Here is a 22,701-nt window from a genome sequence, read left to right on the forward strand (position 1 = left end):
TAAATCAGGTTTCAGTTACTTAGGTCAGTTCAAATCTGAAGAAAGTGGTGTGTCTCATAAGCTGGCAAGTTGAATGTTTATACAGCTGATATTAGTCAAGGGAGGTTCTGTTACATGTCTGACTGGCTGGCTTAAAATCCATGGATGTACTTCTGAGAAGGATATTGAATATATATCTGAACTGTTGCACTGAAGAAGAAGGTTCCCAAGATCTTGCTGTATATTTTTCCTGTGTGCTTTTTTCCCCTCCTTTATCTTCTTTTAAAAATTCAACTACTTATTCACTTTAGGTTGTTTTTTTTAACCAAGAGACATATTTAATTTGAAAGAATTTCTGCTTGTTTACTGTTAATATTTTGATTATTTTAATATAAAAGTTAGTCTTTTGATATATGCTGCTACCTATGGTTCCTCCTTGTAAGGAGCACATTTATTTTTGTTGTATTGTGATACAGTAGGCAGGAGCGTATTTTTCCCTTTAAAATTAACTTATGTCATCTAGGCACGGAAGGTCCTGGTGTCAGTGTCTCGGAGGAGAGACAGAGTCCTGCTGAGAGTAGTGGCATAACCGTCATCTATAATCCTTATGCTTCCCTTTCTATTGAACAACAAAGACAAAAGCTGCCTGTTTTTAAGGTACAGAAGTTCATTTTGGGATCTTAAATCTGTTGCATGATGTCTGTCTCTTAAGTCTTTATTTGAAAGAGCAGCATGAAATCACTTTACAACAGAAAACTAGTTTCATGACCTCGCTCTCTTTATTTGTTGGAATTGATTGTCCTGTTTGACAGCTGTTACTGACAGTTTTACAGGTTTTGTGGTTTTATGTTAGTTACCATATGTTGTACGTGTAATTTATAAATTTTAAAGAACTGTTTAGCTTTTGGCAGTAAACTCCATGTAAAATGAAATTACTGTGTCTGTTAGATATGTAAATATTTTCATTTTAATTATTTTCTTATTTTTGTATGCATCTGTTTTCGATACTAAAATGTCATCTTCTCTTTCAGCTAAGAAATCATATACTTTATCTAGTGGAGAACTATCAAACTCTGGTGATTGTTGGGGAAACAGGCTGTGGGAAATCTACGCAGATTCCACAAGTAAGTGCCTGTTTAACTTGGTAAAATCAGGTTAAAAATCCCTCAGGGGATTTTACATTAAATGTTAAACCAGCAAGCCAGAACTGCAATGTGGGAATGGGATTTACCTGCACTTGTGTGTGTGACCAAAAGGAAAGACACATAAGGCTTTATATTAGATAGTAGGAGCTGGTGTAGCTGTGATATAAAACCTTCTTCCACAACAGGAAAGGACCATACACAACAAATCAATTTATGCTGGCACAAATAGTAGTCACTGTGCTATGCTAGGTGTTTATTACTCTATCAGAATCGTGTTTAAGATTTTGTTGAGTGTATGGTTTTAAGAAGGAAAAAAGGTACACTTTTCTTATGAGCTTTCCTCTTGGAAATTTTTGGAATATTATATTTTTTTTTGGATTTGTGACGGCAATGAAAAAGGTCTGAGAATCTTTCAAAGTTCTTGATTTTTAGCTTAAAAAATTGCAGACTAATGATGAGTGTCATCTTGCTTCAGTGTGAGTGCAGCAGTTGTGCTGCTTAGCTTTTTTTTCTTAAAAGGATTATAAAATAAAGGAAAGAAGAGGGGAAAAAAAGAAGTGGTTCAAAAATACTTGAGATCCAAAGAACTGCTCTTGGATGCTTTCTGAATGCTTATGTGCTTAGGAAGTAGTTATTGTACTGTATTAGTTTTGATGGTGAGGTTAGTAATGCACAGAATTGCTAAGTGACTGATTTGTCCGAGGTCATGCATCAGTTAGTGACAGAACCAGGAAAAAGCACACAGTGGGGAGATCTAACACCTTGCTGTAATCACAGCACGACCCATTAATTTCTTATGCTCAATATTTTTTGCAGTACCTAGCAGAAGCTGGCTGGACAGCTGAAGGAAGAGTTGTTGGAGTGACGCAGCCTCGTCGGGTTGCTGCTGTTTCAGTGAGTTTCTCTGTGTCCAGATTTTCCTGGTTTGCTGTCATTATAACCACCATTGTATTAACAGGTTTTGCTGAATAGCAGGAATCACAACTCCATGAGCTTCTGAATGGACAGACGTTTCTGCTTATCTTCCTCACAGAATTGCTGGTACTATACACTGAATTCAACCTGATTAGTAGGTCCTGCCAAAGGTTCCAAGTCCAGAATTGCAGAGGTAGAAGCTTTGAAATAAAATTGAGTGGCATCAGCAGAACCGTGTATGGAAGTTAGGGCTGTGCAGGGTTTAGCTATGATTCACTCTGGACTACAGCTGTGCTTGTGTGACCCTTAGCTTCTTTCACAAAGTAAAGTAGTGGTGTAAATCTGGGTAGAGTAACATAGCCAGTGGAAGAAAGAGGAGGTCGTGGACCTCTTTCTAGCAATTCATACCTAGTTTTCTTTTTTCTGTGGTTTTGTTATTGTTGCATTTATTTTTGTTTGTTTTTTTTCCCCTTTTAAGAGTGTCAGGGAAAAGAAGAAAAAAAAGATTGTGGGAAATCTTTTCATATACATAGTGTGTCTAGGAGAGCATAATGTCAGCTAGAAGTACTGTGAGAGGAAGAAGAGGGGATGCTGAGGGCAACAACTTGTACACTCATAATAGTTTGTATAGAAAGCATCCAGTGCTCCTTGTCTTCCTAGCTGCTGCCAGACATTAACTTGGTGGAATGAAATTTCTGCTGCAGCATTCTTTTTATACAGAAATCCGAGGTGCTGTTTTGTAACCCTCATTTTGTCTCTTCTTTGTAATGTGTTAAACTGTACCTGCAACAAATCAGCTTATGCCTCTGGTCAAAATGTAGTAGACCAAGTAGCTATACAACTTGCAGTTTCATCTCATCCAGTGTTCTTTGACCAGGTCCAACATGGTTAAGGAAACGGTCTCTAGCATCTTGTGCATCTTGCACTTTGGGCTGTCTGCCTGCAGTGTCCTCCCTTTTGTCCTTCATAGGACATCCATCTGACAGTGCACGGTTCTACAGGAGACGTTGCATATACTGCAATGATTTTTCATTACAGACTTACTTCTCTTTTCCCTTTGATGTCTTAACACATGATTTTTAAGCCTAAAATAAAAAGATTACTCAATTAGGGCTTAGTATATAGACACAGCAGGTTTTTCTTCAAGGCTGTTGTTGCAAAGTGCCTGGACTGTATGGCTGTTGCAGGGAGATGAGAGATACAGTTGATGGTTTATTCCTTTGTCTTGAACGGAAAGTGATCTTTGTATTTTAATGGGTGTGCTTATCTGCTTTCCCTTCTGGAGTATGGGGATTGTCAGAAGTAAAGATAGGTAGTTGCAGAGGCATAAGGCATAGTTCAGAAATTCTTGAACTTCTGCTTGCATTACCCAGGCTGACAATTATCCTTAATGCTTGGGCTGAAAGTGGTGGAGTGATAAGATTCCAAGTGAAATCAGGAATTCATTGTCTGTCAGTATGGTTTAAAATGTCACTTGAATGACTGCAAGTAGCTTACTTGTGGAATTCCACTAGGACTAATGTATGTACTGTGGAGCTTTGTTGTGTGTCTTTAGCTGTTAAATATCTCTCTAGCTTGATGTAACCATGGCCTGATAATACCTAATATTCTGTAGAGTAAGTCTGAATAACTTGAGATTTTTAGCTAAAGGGGCTACTGGCTTAAAACTGGCCGAGGGTAGTACTGTTCCAAAAATTGCTGCTGCTTTTAATTATTCTGCCAGTTTTCTGTCTGTTTTCCGCATGGAAGATTCTGTATAATGAAAAGTACAGTAACATCTTTATTAAAAAAAGAAAAAAAGTCTGAGTAAGTTTGGGGACAGATCAGCTTAACTGATAACTTTTTTCTGCATGCCATACACCCATACTCTTTTGCTTTTTGCATGTCAGCTGTGTTCTTTAATTGCTGGTAGGGGGTCCTTCCGGAGCGTTGTGACTGGTTGAGTGGCTGCCTTTGTGGGTCTGTCAGAGTACTTATCACAGAGAGATACCCCTGTAGCTTTCCTGAGCAAAAGCAGTGTGAAACAGATTTATTAAGTTACACTAAAGCATTTTTAAAGTATTTACTGCTTGTATGTTTAGTGTGCGTTCTTATGTCGAACGGAATTTTGTGTTTGAACAAGAACAAATAATTGTTTGGAAGCACTAGCTCCATTCCTGTTTCCATACCAGTTCTCTGTGGTACAGATGAAGAAGTGTTCTGGGAGCTGTCTCTTGTTTACAAGAATCTCTTTTCTCAGGTTGCAGGCCGAGTTGCTGATGAAAGAGGTGCAGTGCTGGGTCATGAAGTTGGATATTGTATTCGGTTTGATGATTGCACGGATCCACAGGCTACAAGAATTAAGGTGAAACATGAACAATATATGGTTACTCTGAAGGGGTTAGCTGGAACTCTTCGAGTACTTTTGCAAAATTAATGAGGACTTTGTTATGCCCAGTAAAGAGAATAGATAGCATTTTGGTTTTCCAGGTGGATACCCCAAAAGTGTTCTTGAAGTGTCTGTGGCTATCCAAACCTTAACAAAACAAGCGCGTGTTCTATTCCGCTAGTCCGGCAGCCACCATTCTAAAACTAAAGGATATTTACACGGCAGTCATGGCCAGATATTGGTGTGGTGCTGGTGTGACCTGATACGTCACTCAAAGTCATAGTGAAAGGCTGCAGTGAATCACACTAAAGTATCCTCGCCACCCTAAAAATAGATTTTGATTAAAAATGCAGATAAAACATAAGATGAGTAGGCCGAGAGTGATCTGATGTGGATTAAATAGCAAGCTTTGCAGCTGTTCTTTAGTGCTGCAAGCAATATTAATGTTGCTTGTGTTGGGTACAGATGAGAGTTTGCTTTAGTTATGCTGGAATAGCAACGATGATGAATGAGACAATTCCTGTTTTTTTTTTTTTCTGAGGCTAGTAGCCCTTTTGAAGTGAAAGAAATGGAGATGTTTTTTCATTAAATGCAGCTGAAATAATCTTTGGTTTTGAGTGTGATGATTAATTGTTTGGGGTTGGAAGTTTGAAGTTTCTTACCTTGAACACCAGTTATTGCCCAGTTCAAGGCCACAGTTGGAGTCCCAGGTCAAACTGCTGTTTGATGGCTACACAAAGCTGGTGGGTTTCACTGACTAGTAGAAAAAAAGTATTAAAATATTACATTTTGTTGAAATATTAAGGTTTGTGTTCTGGTCAGAAGTGTGTGATAGATGTTGAGTAGCCTGGTTTGAGAGGCTCAAGACTGGATTGTCACACAGGATGTTATTGGCAGAGAAGATTTATCCATGTTACAGACAAGAGTGAAGAAAATTCTGTTTCCATCTTCCAGTGCTAAAAATCTGTTATTTTTTTCCATACAGAAATAACTATTTTAAAAAAATTCAATACCGATTAAAGAGCAATCACTCTGCTTATCTCTGGCTTAGCACTCAAAAATATGTATTTGGCCTCCATAGCTGAAAATAGACCAGTGTAATAGATTATTAGAAAATTAAAGGCAAGGAAAAATGTAGGCAAAAACATAGAAAATCATCTTTAAAAATCACATGGGTAATCAAGACTGCCTGTTAGGGGTTTTTTTTTACATTTTTCTTCGCATTCAATTTTAGTTTCTAACTGATGGCATGCTGGTGAGGGAGATGATGGCTGATCCTTTATTAACGAGATACAGGTAAGGAAACATGGAATGAATGATCGCTGAAGTGCAATTTGATAAACAACTGCATTTTTAGACCGAGGTGTTGTTATTATAAATTAAATACCAAAAGATGCGAAAATTATTTTAGGAGTTTGACTTGTTTGTGTTGTAAAGACTGTTAGAAAATCAATTGATCATTTCAACACCAAGCCTGGCAGGATTTGGTGTTGTGGCTTTGGAACAAAGGCTAAATGGGCTTCATAGAGTCTGAATTGTTTCATTTACTAGTTTTGAATTTGCTTTTTCTTTCTGATGCTAGTCAAAGAAAAAAATATCCAGAAAACCTGTGCAGTACAGTAAAGACAGACCTTTGTTCTTCCATCCCTTTCCAAAAGCAAGGCTGAATAAAGAACAGTATGTATGTGCCATGTGGTGTTATCTGCATTTTTCTCCCTACTTTGTTGCTGCACTTTTTTAACTTCCACGGTTTTCTAAGTGGATGTAAACAGTAATAGTCCAGCAGCAGATTTAAAACAATGATATTTGTAGAAGACTGGAAGACACTGATTCTAGTGTCAATCAAACCGTTTCTGGAATGTTATCTTTCTGCTTTATTCACAGTGTCCTCATGCTGGATGAAGCCCATGAAAGGACTCTTTATACAGATATTGCCATTGGCTTACTGAAAAAGGTTAATTTTTTTTTATGTTCACTGTAACTCTTTTCATTTTCATCCTTTTTGTAAACCTCTGATCCTGGTGGCTGATTAGTGAACCCATTTGGGAGAGGGTGATGTCTAGTTCCTCATTTATCCTACAGCCTATTGTACATACCCAGCTATTTACTTTAGACATCTGATGCTCAGGATCCTCTGTTTTCTCCCCCTGATGCTGAGATTTCTCTTCAGATGATATTAGCAAAAAGGTAGTCTTCATTCTGCTGCTGATGGTCATGTGAAGTGATCTGATAGGGGTTGTTGTTGACCTTCAGCCTACTAAAGATCTGGCTCCCACCAGAAATTAAGAATAAGCTGTAATGATTACAGACTGAATGCCCTTAAAATGGATCTGTAAAACTCCAAACAATCTTTAGAATGTTAGATATATGGGGTGATATGGGTGCTTCAGTTCATCAGCTGTCTTGTATTTTTGAAGAGAAGTTACTGGTAGTCTGGATGCTCTAAAACTTGTTTCTAGTCTTAGATCTCAGAAAATAGATTTTACTCTGTATGTTCTTGGTCTCTATCCTAGGTTCAGAAGAAGCGTGGGGATCTTCGACTGATTGTGGCTTCAGCCACTTTGGATGCAGAGGTATAGCTCACAGGTTTGGTTTGAAATGAAGTGACCTTAAATGGCAGCTCCACTTCTATTTATATACAGCTTATCCTCGGTGCTGCTTGCGTCTTGTGAGGCATTAATGCTGTTTGAGCGGTGAAGGAGAGAGGAAGGAGTGTGGGGGAAAAATCTGATGTAGTTAGGTTGCTGTGTTTGCTTTTTATTTTGTATTAGCAAACCTTTTTGGAAATAAATTTAAATATGAATCTCGTTTTCATATATTTATGCCTTTTCTCCTCTTATTAGTGTTGTATAAAAAATGTATTCTCTTGGCTTAATCTCATTTGTTTAGCTCTGTTTTGCTGATAGCAGTAATTTAAGACAATTATAGACCAGTACGAATAAGTGAGTAGATTTAATTTCAGTGAGATCTTATGAGTTTCCTGATTGACTTGTGGCCTGCGGAAGTTTATGTAGCTTACTAGAAATACCATTAATTTAATTTTGAGTGGGAACAGAGGAAATGCTGTCTTTGATCAGAGCAGTGGTTCATCCAGCCAAGTGTTCTGTCTGAAGCAGCAGCACAATAGGAGATGCTGTTTCGGGAGAGCATATGAGCCTGTCCACCTGCTGTGGGTCTGTTCTCTTTGTGCTGCTTCAGCATCTGCAGTGGTTGTAATAGAGATATGAGACAGTACATTCCCGCTGTTTCCTTCTAGTATGTGTTTATGCACCTGCTGTTTGTTAATTTGTCTTTGAGTCTGCTTGATGAAGCTGTAAATCTGCAGGACATCATGTGAGAGCAATTTTCAGAAGTTTGTCACCTGCTGTATAATGAAGTACTTAATTTAATTTGTTTTAAATCTGCTAGTTTCATCAAGGACAGCCTAGCTCTAATATCAGCTGATCTAATTGATTTTATTACCTCTTTTCGATCTTTGCTTTTCCAAGTAATAAACATGCAAGACAGTGTATTTGTGCTAAATGCCTGAACACCAGACAGAATAGAAGGCAACAAAATCAAGCTTTTTAAAATTGGAACTGTCAAATTTATGAATAAAACACCCAAGTAGTGTTAATTGAACTCCTTCATGTCGTTTAGGTTTTTCCCTCAGTTCTTTGAAGTATCAAGATGAAAGTGTTTGTTTTTATTTTGATGTAGAAATTCAGGGATTTCTTTAACCAAAATGATACCGGTGACCCCAGCAAAGACACCAGTGTGATCCTTACTGTCCAGGGGAGAACATTTCCAGTGGACATCTTTTACATACAGAGGTGTGTTCCTGTTTGATCTTATCAGTGGTGATTACAAGAGTGTGCAACTGTGGGATCATTTTGTCTAGGTTAGAGCTCAGAAATTCCCAGACCAGTGGTAAGGAGGTGTAACATTCAATTTGGGAAACATTTGTGTATTGCTTACAGCAGCAGACATGTTTTTAAGCTTACTGTAATGTACAGGAAATAAATTAATTGCTGAAGGCTGATTCCCAAGGATGCATCATGAACTAAATGTGGCATGGCTGATATATAGTGTCCAAAAGCTAGCTCTCTATTTGTTCCTTATGGAAGTGAGGAGTCTGTGCCTATTTTTCTGCTAATGTCTCTGCTATTTTCTCTCCCCATAGTCCTGTTCCAGACTATATAAAATCAACTGTGGAAACGGCAATGAAGATTCACCAGATGGAGAATGATGGTGATATACTGGCGTTTTTAACTGGCCAGGTATAGACATAAGCAATTTTTTTGCTTTACAGTGCTGTCTTGTGGTCTTTGTGAAGCCACCTCTGTCTTCTGCTTTCCTTGACTGGGCTTGCTTTAATCTCATTAACGATGACAAACATTTCTGCATTGATGGGAGCAGAATTAGGCCAGTTCCAAAGGCTTGTAGAAAATGTATGGCCTGGATTTATCAAAGCAAGCAATCAATGATAGTTTTTCTCATTTAGTGCTGTATGCTTTCAGCCTTGTTAATAAGTGCAATAGTGCGTGGGGTTTTGGTGCTATTCACACCTAAAAAGTTGTTAAATTGACAGTGAGTCATCATTAATAGTTAGGCAAATTAAATTTACATTTGTTAGGCTTAACATCTGAAGTCTTTGACAGAAAAACAAATTGCTGTGAGATAAAAATTTACTAGTCTCTTCTGCTCTATTTATGCCTGTCAGCTTACTTCGCAGCTGCGAAGAGTAAATGGAAGGTAGCTTATATTTTTTCCAGTGAGGAGCTACTTTGAAGAGCTTTAATAACATCTTGCATGTTTTCCAAATAAATTCTTCATCCCCGTTATTGATTTAACTTCGGAAGAGTGAGTTGGGTATCTCATGAGATGATGTCTGAACATTTTGTTGTCTGTGTTTATGAGTGAGATGCCACAGTTGATCTGAGATTAAATGTGAAGTTGAGCAATAGGTGTTGATGCTTTTACTGTGTAATTCCTGATCAAGACCCACAGCATTCTGCACTGTCGAAATCGGTTGGCCTCCCATTTTGCTCTCACAAGTTGAGATACACGGGAAAATATGCCTGCTTCCTCCTGAATGTTGTTCAGTCCCTCCCTTGTGATTTTGCTCATGTATTTGTGGTCTGACATTGTCTCAAATAACAAATATTTGTATAAATATCTATTTATTATGAATAGCCATTTTTATAAGAATGTTACAAAATTGAGGGAGCTAGTCAAAAGAGCCTGGAGTTTGAACAGTGAAAATTATATTGTTTTGGTGCATTTTTTTGTATATAGGTGACAGCTATGTGATACTAAAGTGAAACCTCTCTCGTTCTATCATCTGTCTTGCTCTGGCTCTAGGAGGAAGTGGAGACTGTTGTTTCTATGCTCATTGAACAGGCTCGGGCCCTTTCTCGCACTGGAATGAAAAAACACCTCCGTGTTCTCCCCATGTATGCTGGGCTGCCTTCTCCTGATCAAATGAAAGTGTTTGAGAGAGTTTCTCACAGTGTCAGGAAGGTAAGGCTGTTGTGTATGTCTCAATTTCTACCACCCAGAAGGGAGAAGGGTGTCTGCGTCTGCATTGCACAGATTGTACATACCAGGTTCACATCATGAGACTATCGCAAACGCTTAACCGGGGGGAGACTTTCTGCATCTCCTAGTGCTGCCTGTCAGTTTTCAAACTGAACCGAGAACATGTTCTCTGGCTTCCCTTTTCATCTTTGATCAGTCCTAGACATGTCAGTTCTAACTCTCCTGTCCACCTCATCAACTTCTCAATTTTTAAGAGTCTTCATACAACCTTGTGTTTGTCTGCATTCACTTGCTGCTTCTTACACTCTGAAGTCCTCCATCTTTACCTGTTTTTATTTCTATTTGTGGTCTCATTGTCTATGGCTGTTTTCCCCCGGTTATGGAAAAATTAGTGACAGAGTGTGTAAGTGCTGTATTTTCACCTAAGAAACAAATTTAAACTTGCTTGGTTTTAGTGGGAAAAAAAGCTTTGTTTTGACTTCTGCAGGTCTTGTTCAGATCTTTAATGTCACAGAAGTACATAATTGGTCATGATTAGTGCTTTCTGCTTAGGCAGAGCCTGTGTTGGGGCTGAGATAAACTGATGGAATTACACAGGGATGACTTGTAATAATTCTTGTGCCTGCTGGAGACTAACAAGTAAAAGTGTTCCTCTGGTGTTGGAGAACATTGAGTATAAATACTGCTTTTCTCTCCAGGATATGACATTAGTCAGTTAACTTCCAAGATTTACTCTTTTAATTTCAGGTGAAATAAGGTTTAAATTTCCCTTTGTCATCTGGGAACAATTATTTTTTAATATTTTAGGATATCTGTATAGGTTTATCTCTGCACGAATGCTGAACATGGAATGCTTAATCAACTTTGTTCCCCACCTATTCCCTCGCTCCAGTGTCACAAGTAATAGCTCAATGTAACTGAGAAGCAGAAAGAAAATATTTTTTGTTTGCTACATAAAACACTTGATTTACAGTCAGTAAGTGCTTTGCTCTGCAAACACTGCCAATGGTTTGCTCTGCAAACACTGCCAAGTTCCTCTTTATGAAGAGAGAGTAAATTTGAATAAGAAAACGATTGTGAAGCTGTAAAAACTGGGCTTATTTCAAGCTGACAGCTCTTTCTGCTGCATGTACTGTATCCTTTTGTACTCTAGAGTGTTTACTGGAACTGTCATATCTGGGATCTTTCACGTGGAGTCCTGGTGCGCTGATGCTAGAGCTTGACAGTGCAATTGAGATTGGGGAGTTCACAGTGTCCTCATCCTGTCTATACCTGCAGGTGATAGTAGCCACCAACGTTGCTGAGACCTCCATCACAATTCACGGAATTGCATTTGTGATTGATTGTGGTTTTGTGAAACTTCGGGCGTATAACCCCAAAACAGCCATCGAATGCCTTGTGGTGGTACCAGTGTCTAAAGCTTCGGCTAATCAGAGAGCAGGGCGCGCAGGCAGGAACCGCTCGGGGAAGTGCTACAGGCTTTATACAGGTCAGTAATTTGATGAGAGGGGAAGGTGAACTTGCTGCTGTGACTTCCCTTTTGTTTTACACTGTTTTTAGCGTTCGATCAAGGAGAACAGGACTGTGTGTTTTCTTTCAGAGAGAGAGACAAATTTCCCTTCATTATTTGTCTAATTTATTTAGAAATACATTATTCATATGTGCTAAATGTTGGAAACTGAATCCTTTTATGAGTCAGAAACACAAATTGAGCAGCGTAGGTACTATGATATTGTCAGCAATTGCAAACCTGTAATGTTAATGCAGCTCTTAGAGTGGTGAGTCTACTAACAAGTTTATTTTTTAATGATTTTGGTTTCTGGGCGGTTGCTTCAGAATTTATAGTACGCACCAATGATGTTCTCTTCTGTGACTAAAGTAGTCTTTAGGATGTGCATCTAACAAAGGACTCTGGAAATCCTTCAGAAAACTGAGGGAAAACTTCTTTATGTGACCCTTTTTTCATAGGAATAGATTCCAACCCCAAATGCATCTCATGAATCAGTGATCCTGGCACTGTACAAAAATTTCTGTTACAAATAAATCTGCTGCCCACCTAGCAGTGTTTAGAAAGCTGCAATCTAACTGTCTCGGTTACCAGCTGTTTAATGAGAAAAGGTTTTGGAGTTGAGCATTGCCACTGCTTATGTGCCTCAGGTTCCCTCTAGTTTTGCTGGAGCTTTGAGACTTAGGGAGATCAAGCATATCTTTTTAAAATGTGTGTGTGCTTGCCAGCAGTTGCCACATTAAACAAAGTCATGATTTACTCTATAAACTTTTGTGTCCAGTGAAGAATCAAGAGTGAATATCTGCTGCATAATATACCAAGATTACATAGCTTTTAAAGTGTTTTACTGGAGAAACCATGACTACACTGAAGTTATTTGTGTGCCCAAGAGCTGGCCTCGTGGGTGCTTAAAGAGAGCTTTTAAAGTCCCTTTTAAAGTGCACTGAATGGACAAAAGTAGAGAAAATATACACTATCTTTGTCTTAGTGAAGGTCTGAGGTAGAACAGGTAAAGAAAAGGATTCTGTCTAGAAGTTAAAATAATTCGGGTAAAAGGGATATATTTATTGTCTTTATTTGGAGTTTTAGATAAACATAGGGAGGTGTGTGTGTCTGTCTTTTTCTTTACTGCAGGAGAGTTGGTTAATGGAAGGTACAGGAATTTTGACCTTACATGGAGTATTTTTCTAGACTCAAACTCCATAGTGAATGTGCTTTTATAGAAGGCATTGCCAAATGAATTGTTTTTCAATCCTTAGTCATCATATATTTTTTTTAAATCTCATTTTGTTTGAATAGCTACTAGAACTTAGACTCTTATATTCTTATAATGAAAGTATGCTGGTTTTGAACTTTTCTTTGCCCCTTGTTTAAAAAGATGCTTTTTTGTAGTATTGCACACTGCCTTTTATTTTCTGATTAAAAAATATGAAACCAGAAGAGAAATAAAGCATTTCCAGATTTCTGTGAAGAACTTAAAACATTTCAAATTGAAATGAGGGTGGGTCATCTACAGAATCAGTCATGTAGCCAGAAACATTGAATTTTCTATTTAAATTAAACTATCTTAAAATACAGTAATTGGAGAAAGATCCTCTCTGAGTTAGTGTTCTTTTAACACTTGATAAATATTCGTACTTGATAGTTTTAACTGGAAATGGGTGTGGTTCTATCATGCTGACTGCATACAATGGGAGTTGAAACTCCGTCCCAAATTGCTTTGTTTTCTCCCACAACAGAGGAGGACTTTGAGAAGCTGCCGAAGTCCACTGTTCCTGAGATGCAGCGCAGTAACCTTGCACCGGTCATCTTGCAGCTGAAGGCTTTGGGAATTGACAATGTGCTCAGGTTCCCCTTTCTTTCGGTGAGTCCTAGGCTTTAAAATCTGTCATCTGTCTTTAGAGTGAAGAAAGATCCCTAGATGATTTGTTGATAACCCACAGAACCATTAGCCCGTAACCATTGCCCTGTTAATTTAGAAAGCATAACTCATTGCTCACTGTCACGCAGCAAAGTGTGTTTTGGGGAATCAGCTAGTGCAAGGAATGTGTGTGAGAACTTAGAAACAATGACTGTTTGTATTCTAGAGTTTGCTGTTAGAAGTGTGGAAGTTAAGAAAGGCCTAGAAAGACAAACTGTGAGGGTCTGCAAAACTGTAAATCTAGTCAGTTTGCACTAAATTTATGTAAAAAAAAAAAAAAAGGAAAAAAAATTGTTACCTACAGAACTAAGCCTGTACTTGTCTGTCTTGTTAAAAAAATCAGTGCCGGTTTTTAGATTTGCTTTCTGTAGTTTCTAGCTGCTCTTGTATTGATGTGAAAATGACTGTGGTAGCATTAGAAGAGAAAGTTCAGTAATTGTTCTGATCACCGCTGGCATCACTGCTGGACAAAGCAAGTGTGCCTTTTCTAGCTCGGATCTTGAGAGCATCGTAGTGATGGTGCTGAGCCTGTTGAGATGGTTTTGACTCGCAGCACTGGTGGTCAGTGACAGGATGACCGGAAGAGTCTGAGAGCTCTTTCTTCATTTCACATAAGTAGAAGGGTAGGTAGTCAGAACTTAAAGATTTTTTAGAAGACGACGACCTAAGAATTTTTGTGAAAACTCATGTGTTCTATGCTGATAACTTTAAACAATGCGCATTTTTTCTTCACAGCCACCTCCTGCACAGTCAATGGTGCAAGCTTTGGAATTGCTGTATGCTTTAGGAGGTGAGAACATTATGCTTTGCTTTATTTGTAGTGATGTTACAGGAGTTATGAAAAAAATTGTTAATTTGGATTTGGTGACTGGATGGCCATTAATCCAACTGGCATTTGAGAACTGTGCTTTGAGGAAGAGAAAATGCAGCCTTGACTGGTGCAAGCTTTTTGTTGGTGTGTTTTTAAAGTGTATCTCGATCTCCTCTGAATTTATTTTCTTTTCCTCTGGTTATTTCAGTCAGGTAAGCAAGCAAAAGGCAGCAATAACTTTCTAGGAGGAGCTAGAAATCTATTGCATAGAGGATAAATGAGGATTTAACTGTTTAGATTGGGCAAACACATATTTTACATCTGTCTTCTGTGTATTTCCTTTCACCTTCATGGGAGGAGCCAGCTATTTGTCCTTGCTAGGAACAGGGCTCTGAGCTGATGAGGGTGTTGGTTTGATTCTCTCAGGCAGATCCTCTGTTTGTGTTTCTTCAGTTCTTATAGAGTGGTATGCAGATACAAACGGAGCTGGACACTAATTAGGCCAGTACACACGTTAGACACTGAATTTACCTGCATCCGATTAGATAAGCTGTTAGACAGTCAAGCTGTTAGTGTGGTGCTCTTCCCAGTTTGTGTTACTGTGCCGGTGATGGAAACATGTAACACTTGCAAGTATAAACAAAAAAAGTTGAAAGTAGGGGTTGGACATCTCTGTCAAGATCAAACTGATTTAATAACCTACAATTTAGCAAGGTTAATATAATTGCTACTTGTTTATTCCTTGGTCAGACTTTAAAAAGCATAGTGTATCTATTTTTAATTTTTCTGTTATCGTGCTACGTTCATTATCTGATCTTGATGTGTGTGTAGGAACTCTGTCTAAACATTGTAAGTGAAATCTGATGCTTGAATTTGGGAGAGGCTGGTCACTGGAGGCTAGATCCAAAACCCAGTAGAGAGTGTGCTTCCTGATGGCTTAGCAAAGCAAGTGTCACGTCTTAGTTTTCAGACCATCTCACTGATATGATTTTGAAGGTATGACTCACAAAAGTTATTAACAGATAATCTAGTTTTAATTTTTAAAATGATTTCTAGTCTGTGTCTCTGCTCTGAATGTTGTGTGGCTTATGGGTAAAAGACCTTATGTAGTGTAGTGTGATGCAACCACTAAAAAAAAAACCCTGATGGTTCCTAAAGGCAGCACATTTCCCTCTGGATGAATTGGAACTACGTTTCTCACACTCGGTGTCTGCGTTTCAGTGCACAGCGTGCTTGGTTTTCATACTCTTAAATGCAATAAGAGCTCATTTGCCTGAAGTTCACAAAGAGAGTTTGCTCTAGTTTTAGTATTGAGCTTTCTGGTTACGGATGAATGAACAGATACACACAAAGCTGTAATGAAAAGGAGAAAAATCTAGTCTAACAGACCCTGCGAGTGTAATTCAAAGTACTTTTCTACTATTTAGCTACTTAATAGAATATTTATTTTACTTATGTTCTTTGAATGACTAATCACAGCTTGTTCTCAGGTTCCACAGAGAGTCTGCACAACGCTCTTAGTCATAGGGTTTAGTTTTAGGTAGTTCTGTGAGGAGCAAGGAGTTGGACTCGATTATCCATATGGGTCCCTTCCAACTTGAGATATTCCATGATTCTGAATGTGTTCATTTTGGTTTTATTCATTATGCTGCTGTAACTCTCGAATCACACTGTAATAATATTTTTATACAGAGTTTTCAGTTCCTTTTTGTTGTGGTGAGTGGAATGTATGCTGTCTAATTTTGTTTATAGGCAGAACTGTTATATTGTTGGGGTTTTTGACAGCTATTTAATCTTTTTGAGTACAACGAATTTAAACAAAACAGAAACTTGGCACAAGAACACGTAATCAAAATGAAACTCTGTTTGACTTTAGCTCAGTGTTTGTAGTTAATTCAAAGTTAACAATATTTGCTCTGTAATGTAACCGTAAGGAAAAGGGTAGTGTAGAGAAATTGTGTAAGTTTTGGAAGCTTCCAGAGGTTTGTAGCTGGTTTTACATCACTTACAAATGCTGTGTTGTAATTTGTGGCAGTCTGTGCTCCTCTTGTTCTCATGGAGCTGTAACTCTCTGCTTGGCTGGGGTTTTGCTCTCTGCTCATTCAGTTTCATTCTGCAAAGGAAGGTTTCACTTAAGGCACTTGGTTCTTGGCAACCATTTCCAGCTTGGAAGAAGGACCTTCACACTGGCTCGGAAGCGTGTTGCAAGGATGAATTCACAGCCAAAACCACCTTGGGGAGATGGAGAGGAAAGGTCAATAAACTTGCTGATTAGCTGTTTGATGTTTTGGCGAAAGCGTTACGCTTACAGTGGCTTCACAGGAAAGTTCAGAGCTGTTACTCTCTTGGCTGCCCAGCTTTTGTCGCAAAGCAGAGAAGTGCTGATGTCGGTGTTTAAGATGGAAAGAGATGTGTGTGATATGCGGATTTGCTCTTCCAGTTTCGCTAAGTTTAAGGTTTTCGGTGGTTTGTTATGGAGATTTTATATAAGTTGAAGAGGTGAAGCTGCCCAGCCGTTTGCAGGTGCAGTAAGAACTGAATTTCTCTTATGCAAGCGTGAGCATCTGTTTCATCATTTGCATTGTAATAACATGCAAATGTGCAGTTTAGGGTCAGGACCCTATTGTGCCCAAGTCGTGCCAAGAGAAACTTGCGCAGAGCAGACGCTCCTGAGGTTGAGATAGTTCTGTTGAATAAACACATCACTGTTTTTAGCCTGATTATATTTTAGTGATGCAAACTGATTACACCAGGAGTATCTCTGCTCAGCCTTCTCCTTTGATGCCCCTTTGAAAGTCTGGGTTGTCAGTTGGAGTTTATTGTTTCTAAGCATAATTTAGGATGTAAGTAAGCAGGTAAAAAGTGGTTTTAATTTTAGCTTTATTTCACGCCCAAGACTTTGTTGAAGATTTGTTTGTAAGTTGTCTCCTGTCAGAAACAACCACTCTAGCTAAATTTAAAATCAAGGGTTTTAATCCCTCAGCCCATCACATGCTAGTGGTTGTCACTTGATTTGGTGACATAATACTTGAGTAATCTCTCCTGAGCACATTCAATAAAAATCTGTTCAGTATCTTTTTTTAAGTGGAAATGAGGATCTCTGATTTCATACACATACATACATACAAACACACACACATATATATATATGTGTGTGTTTGTGTGTGTATATATATATATATATATGGATACAATGGTTGTTTCCAAGGTTATTTGAAGGAAAGTTTTACCTGTTCCAAACTTGTATTCACTGGTATAAAGACATCTGTGCACAAACTATGTATATCCATGCAAAATTGCACTGAAATTCAGCAGAAGCCAAAGGATTTTGGCTTGATGCGCCCGTAGAAAGTTAAAAAGATGACAATTTCTCCTTTTTCCTACTTAGGAGCCCAGTTATCTTTCTGTGGATGAAAGACAGCATATTCTAAACTATTAACTGTGGTAGCACTTACACTGTTTGTGTTGCAGTGGTCAAACAAACACTATCATACCTTAATTTTTGCAGTTTCTGTGACTCTGTGCTTACATATATTACTTTATCATTTCACATAAGCTGCCTTCTGTACCTGCTTCTGAGGAAAACGTTCTGACATTATGTCAAATGTCTATTAGGTTTTATTGCACAGGGTAGGGGTGTGGCGAGTGAATTACGACATTGCCGTAAGTGAGGTGATAGCATATCAAATAATAAAGGACATGGAACACTTGATAGAGCTGTGTGGTTTTAGATATGCTGACACGAGTTATAGGATATCTTATTCCTTGACTTGATTTGTGGTTTTGCTTTTCTCTGAAACAGGGATGAAGTACAACTGTGGTTTTCTGCCATCACACAGTTTGACAAATCATATGTTTGTATAACGCGCGGGCCACAGTTGTGTTTCCTCAGTCCACTCTGCTGTGGTTACTTATGCAATCTGCAGTGCCCCAAAGTCCGATTACTGGGCCCTTGTTAGTCGCTCCTTGTGTAGCTTTTCTCTTGTGCTCTGCCCCCCGGCACACCTCATACAACTTGGCTTACTTGCACTTTTCTTTTCTCGTTCAGTTCTCACTCCTTGCTGCCTTCTTAGTGAGCTCTTCTCTTATTGCTTCCTGTGTCTGTGTTCATTTCTAAATTTTATTTCCAATGTCCTCTTGCAAAGGAAATGCTTTGCCATTTAATTATTCCCTGAAATTCCAGCATAGTGCTCTGGACTAGTATGAGACCCGGTGGTTTGCATGGGCAAACCTTACTGCAGGTGTCTGGCTGTAGGAAACCGTACAACCAAAATGGAAATGTGCAGCGTTGCTCAGTGGTAACGGGGAATTGAAAAGCAAGCTGTCATGTCTCCATCCTGTAACATCTCCAGTAAAAAGGGTACAGTTGGAACGTGGGTGACAGTTTAGTTGTTGATTCATGAGGCAGACTAAACTGTAGAGAATCTTCATCAGCTGTACATCTCTATTTTAGACTGTATTAAAGCTAAATTATTTTTCTTCATGACCTAAGCAGATGGGACTGAGAAAAATGACACCCTACTCCCCCAAGTAGTGCTTCCTTTTTCTACAATTATGCCTGTTGTATGATTATGCCCTTTTAAAATTCTTATCGTGGCTCCTTCTGCTTCCTGTCACCATGAACAAAGATGTTGGTAAACACTTAGAGGAAAGGCATGAGTCTAACAGCTCATAGGCACTCTGACCATTGCATTGACTTCCACTGCAAATTTTCTAAGTCATTGGCAGAAGCAATGTAACTTCATCAAAATGAAAAAATTAGTGCGTTCAAGTATGCTTAAAAAAAAAAGTGCTGGTAACCCATAGGAGAGTAAATCGATATTAAGGAGCACCTTTACGCTTAGTTTAATACACATTCAGAAATTCTTAGTTGCATTGGCTATATTTAGCTATTAATTCTGCTCTTTAGTACACATTAAATCCCTGAAGAAGACTTTCTGTGCTACCTTTGCCTGTATCACAGCTACATTTATATATGCTGTAGGTTTGGATATGCACTGCCGTTTAACGGAGCCTCTTGGAATGAGAATAGCAGAGTTTCCTTTGAATCCTATGTTTGCAAAGATGCTTCTGGAATCAGGTAGGAGAAAAAAAATCAGATGTTTTCATAGTCTTGTATTGAGTAGAGGATATTGCTTCTAGCAATTATAGTGTAGTATTAGACATTTGATCAACTTGAAACAAACTGTGCTTCATTTTGGTATGGCATTTAGTGAAAAGAATTCGTTAAACTCATGGATCTCTCAAATAATAATCTAACACATTTAACACACTAATTAATAAGTCTTAAGTTTAGCATTAAAAATGGTCACTGTTCTACAAAAAAAAAAAAATGCAGGAGTTTAGGTATTTTCCTCTTCTATGTTATAAAAATATACTCCACTTCTTTATTCTGTGTGGGGATAATTTGAATGGAAGAGGGTTTGGTTATCTGAATTTCTTCCCTTTCTTCTTAGGAAATTTTGGCTGCTCCCAGGAGATTTTGACAATTGCTGCCATGATGCAGATTCAAAATATCTTTGTGATCCCTCCAAATCAAAAAGCTCAGGCTGTAAGTTCAGCTGTGTCTCATCTTCTTTTTGTTAGTTCCACTTTTCTGGATTTCTGCCAGGCATTTTATTGATACCCATTACAGGCTGCATGTTTGTATGAAAACAAAACAAGGTCTTGAACTGCACCTAGTGGTTATAGGTAAAAGTAGAAACTGAGCAACAGTGGGAACACTGGAGTCCTTTACTAGTGTTAAAAGCCTCCTTCTGAGAACTAGAAACATGAAGGGTTATAAACCAATATTGGTCAGCATAAGGGTTTGTGGAGGGGAAAAAAACCCAAACCAAAAAAACCCCAAACCTCCCCAAACACCACTTCCTTTCAAGAGGAACAAGAAAGAAAGTATTAGGTTGTGGCAAATTCTTAATAGGTAGCAGGAGCCTAATTTTAATATGTCCCTCTCTTGGACTTTGGAGGTTCATTTTCAGTTCATTTTTCTAATTTCAGTTTTAAAAGTGCTTCTGAAGATAGGTGGGCTAGTAAAATATTGCTGTTGCCTAGAGGAACTACCCTTTATGGAGAGAGTTTTCATAGTCCCCAGGAAATACGGAGATGATGGGAACTGAGTGTATTGGATGTGATATTTGCAAAAATCAATCTGCCTCTAAAAATATATTTATTCTTCTCCAGGCCAGGCAACACAGAAAATTCGCTGTGGAAGAAGGTGATCATCTCACCATGCTTAATGTTTATGAAGCCTTTGTCAAAGTAAGTCAGTTCGGGTGTATGTGGATTTGCAGCAATGGGAAGAACTTGAGGTCCTCAGTTCTGATTCTGGAAGTTCTGGATATAACATCCTCAAAGCTGAGGATTTACCGAGTCTATTAAGTGATAATCCTGCTTTAAAGATATTCTGGTCATATTTTGCCACAGACCTTCTGTAGTTCTGAACAGTGAATAGAATTTGGTTTGTGTACAGCATGGAAGTCTTAGGGGTAGACAACGGTATTTTGAAGGAGGCTGGAACTTTTAAAAGGGCTTAGGAAAAAACAAATGTCAAATGAAGTGAATATTCTCTCATCTTTGCTTTACATGTATCTGAGTTTTACTGATCATAAACTGCATCTAAATCTGGCAGTCTTTTTTAAAAAAATGGCCTCATTGATCATCATATCCTCTTTCTCATTGACCTTATGTGTTTACCCTGAGGTTTAAGACCAGTCTTAATACTTCTCTGTAAGCTGAGGTGTTATTTAATGGTTTTGAAGTGCTATACCTATTTGGGAGAAGTATATTTTGCTGGTATAAAGCACTTCTGTAATAATACGTTTGCAGCAGTGTTGAGTTGCAGCAGTGTAACCATTCAAGCGTTTAAATACAACTTCTGTCTCCCCAGCCCTAAAGCAACCAGTCAGGCACCAACTGAAATTTTGCCCTTTAAATTTTATATCTGCGTAATGCTCTTAGAAACAGCCAAGTGCAGAGTCTTTTGGAGTAAGTGCTGGCTTCTGGAGAAATAGTTCTTTGAATAGAGAAGACTGATGAAAATGGTGTACAGAAAAGGTTGTTTACATTTTGAGATTGAAAACAGACTAGTTTATGATATGATGCATTTGTGTGTGAGAATGGAACGACCGATGCTGTTCTCTTTCACCACATGAAGAAATGAAGCACATCTGTTTGAAAATGCCCCATAGCATTTGGTCTGCTACTATTTAGAAGTTGTTTGAAACGTGTTTTGTAGTTCTTGGTGCTACATACCCTTGTTAGTTGCTATGTAAATAGGTAATTTTCAGGGAAAACCACAATGAATGTGTTGTAGGAGACAGAAGAAAAACAGAACAAGGCTATGTGATCCAAAAGAGACTGGATTTTGTTTTGCTGATGATATCTTGTAATTTTTTTCTGTTCTTCTCACTGTACAGCACAGCAAGAGCTCTCAGTGGTGTCAGGAACACTTTCTGAACTACAAAGGCCTTGTTAGAGCTTCTGTTGTAAGAGAGCAGCTGAAAAAGCTTCTCGTCCGCTTTAAAGTGCCAAAGAAGTCCAGTGAAGGTGAAATTTTTTTTTTAACCTGTTGTCCAGTACCTATTGAAGGTAATCCCCAAACTGTCAGTCTGCTTCCTGCTATTCTTGTAACTTTTGGAGTATTTTTCCCTGGCCTAAAACGAATGCTGATTAAAAACAGATATTTTTTTTTCCTAAAAAATGACTGCTGAAGAGCATTTTAGCCCATTTATACAATTAACATTTAGTCCAGTCTTCATCAGGTAGGAGATTATAACCATTGATTATACATATAATGGACAGATCTACGAAAAGAGTCATAAACAGATCACCCTGTTCCCTCTCTTGACTTTTCAAAAGCCATTTTTCCAGTATGTTCAAAATAATGTGCAGTCATTGGGATCTGATTTTCAGCAGCGCTATGCGTGCATGGATGCCATGACTAGGTCTCAGCACTTGTCTCTAACATCTCTGAAAAACAGAACAGCAATGCTTACCTGTCACACAAGGTTGCTCTAAGGACTGTGAAACTGTCTTCATGGAGACACCAGTGGCAACAGTAGTTTTTTACATAGTAATTTTGATTTGCTGTGAAATTGAAGTCAAAATAGATTGCAAGGTTTGTCTGCCTTCAAGCCTTTGCTATGAAACTGTGCTGCACTGTGAAAAGTTGTTTGAGATGATTAAGTGGTATTTTAAGGATTTTGCCATTCCATTGGCTGATTTTATAGAAAAATTCTTCTTTTCAGGTGATCCAGATCCTGTTTTGAGATGCATAGTTTCTGGATTCTTTGCTAATGCAGCTAAATTCCACTCTACTGGAGCTTACAGGTGAATACATGTGGTTTCATTACAACTGTTGCTTAGTTTAAAAGCTCCTTTGACTGGATAAATCTAAGTGTAATCAACAAACTGGTGCTTCTTTAGACACTTGCAATAAGAAGCATGTGGCAGTTGGTTTACTAAATACTTGAAGTTTTGTGTGTTCAAAATGCTTCAATGTTTATCTCTTCTCTTTGGCGAATATAAATAATTAAG

General features: G+C 38.3%; 1 protein-coding gene across 1 annotated transcript in view; it reads left to right on the forward strand.

The window, feature by feature from the left end:
• Positions 1 to 22,701, forward strand: part of DHX35 (DEAH (Asp-Glu-Ala-His) box polypeptide 35) — a 28,292-nt gene that overhangs the window by 973 nt on the left and 4,618 nt on the right. Inside the window, exons 2-19 of the mRNA XM_010084972.1 lie at positions 503 to 636; positions 1,011 to 1,103; positions 1,941 to 2,018; positions 4,279 to 4,383; positions 5,642 to 5,703; positions 6,292 to 6,361; positions 6,921 to 6,980; positions 8,107 to 8,219; positions 8,570 to 8,666; positions 9,751 to 9,909; positions 11,206 to 11,416; positions 13,174 to 13,298; positions 14,091 to 14,145; positions 19,151 to 19,246; positions 19,623 to 19,717; positions 20,347 to 20,424; positions 21,582 to 21,711; positions 22,413 to 22,494. Of these exons, the coding sequence (XP_010083274.1) occupies positions 503 to 636; positions 1,011 to 1,103; positions 1,941 to 2,018; positions 4,279 to 4,383; positions 5,642 to 5,703; positions 6,292 to 6,361; positions 6,921 to 6,980; positions 8,107 to 8,219; positions 8,570 to 8,666; positions 9,751 to 9,909; positions 11,206 to 11,416; positions 13,174 to 13,298; positions 14,091 to 14,145; positions 19,151 to 19,246; positions 19,623 to 19,717; positions 20,347 to 20,424; positions 21,582 to 21,711; positions 22,413 to 22,494 (1,843 nt within the window). The remainder of the gene's footprint in view (positions 1 to 502; positions 637 to 1,010; positions 1,104 to 1,940; positions 2,019 to 4,278; positions 4,384 to 5,641; positions 5,704 to 6,291; positions 6,362 to 6,920; positions 6,981 to 8,106; positions 8,220 to 8,569; positions 8,667 to 9,750; positions 9,910 to 11,205; positions 11,417 to 13,173; positions 13,299 to 14,090; positions 14,146 to 19,150; positions 19,247 to 19,622; positions 19,718 to 20,346; positions 20,425 to 21,581; positions 21,712 to 22,412; positions 22,495 to 22,701) is intronic.

The sequence above is a fragment of the Pterocles gutturalis genome, unplaced genomic scaffold, assembly GCF_000699245.1.
Source record: "Pterocles gutturalis isolate BGI_N339 unplaced genomic scaffold, ASM69924v1 scaffold23840, whole genome shotgun sequence".
Taxonomy (NCBI): Eukaryota; Metazoa; Chordata; class Aves; order Pterocliformes; family Pteroclidae; genus Pterocles; species Pterocles gutturalis.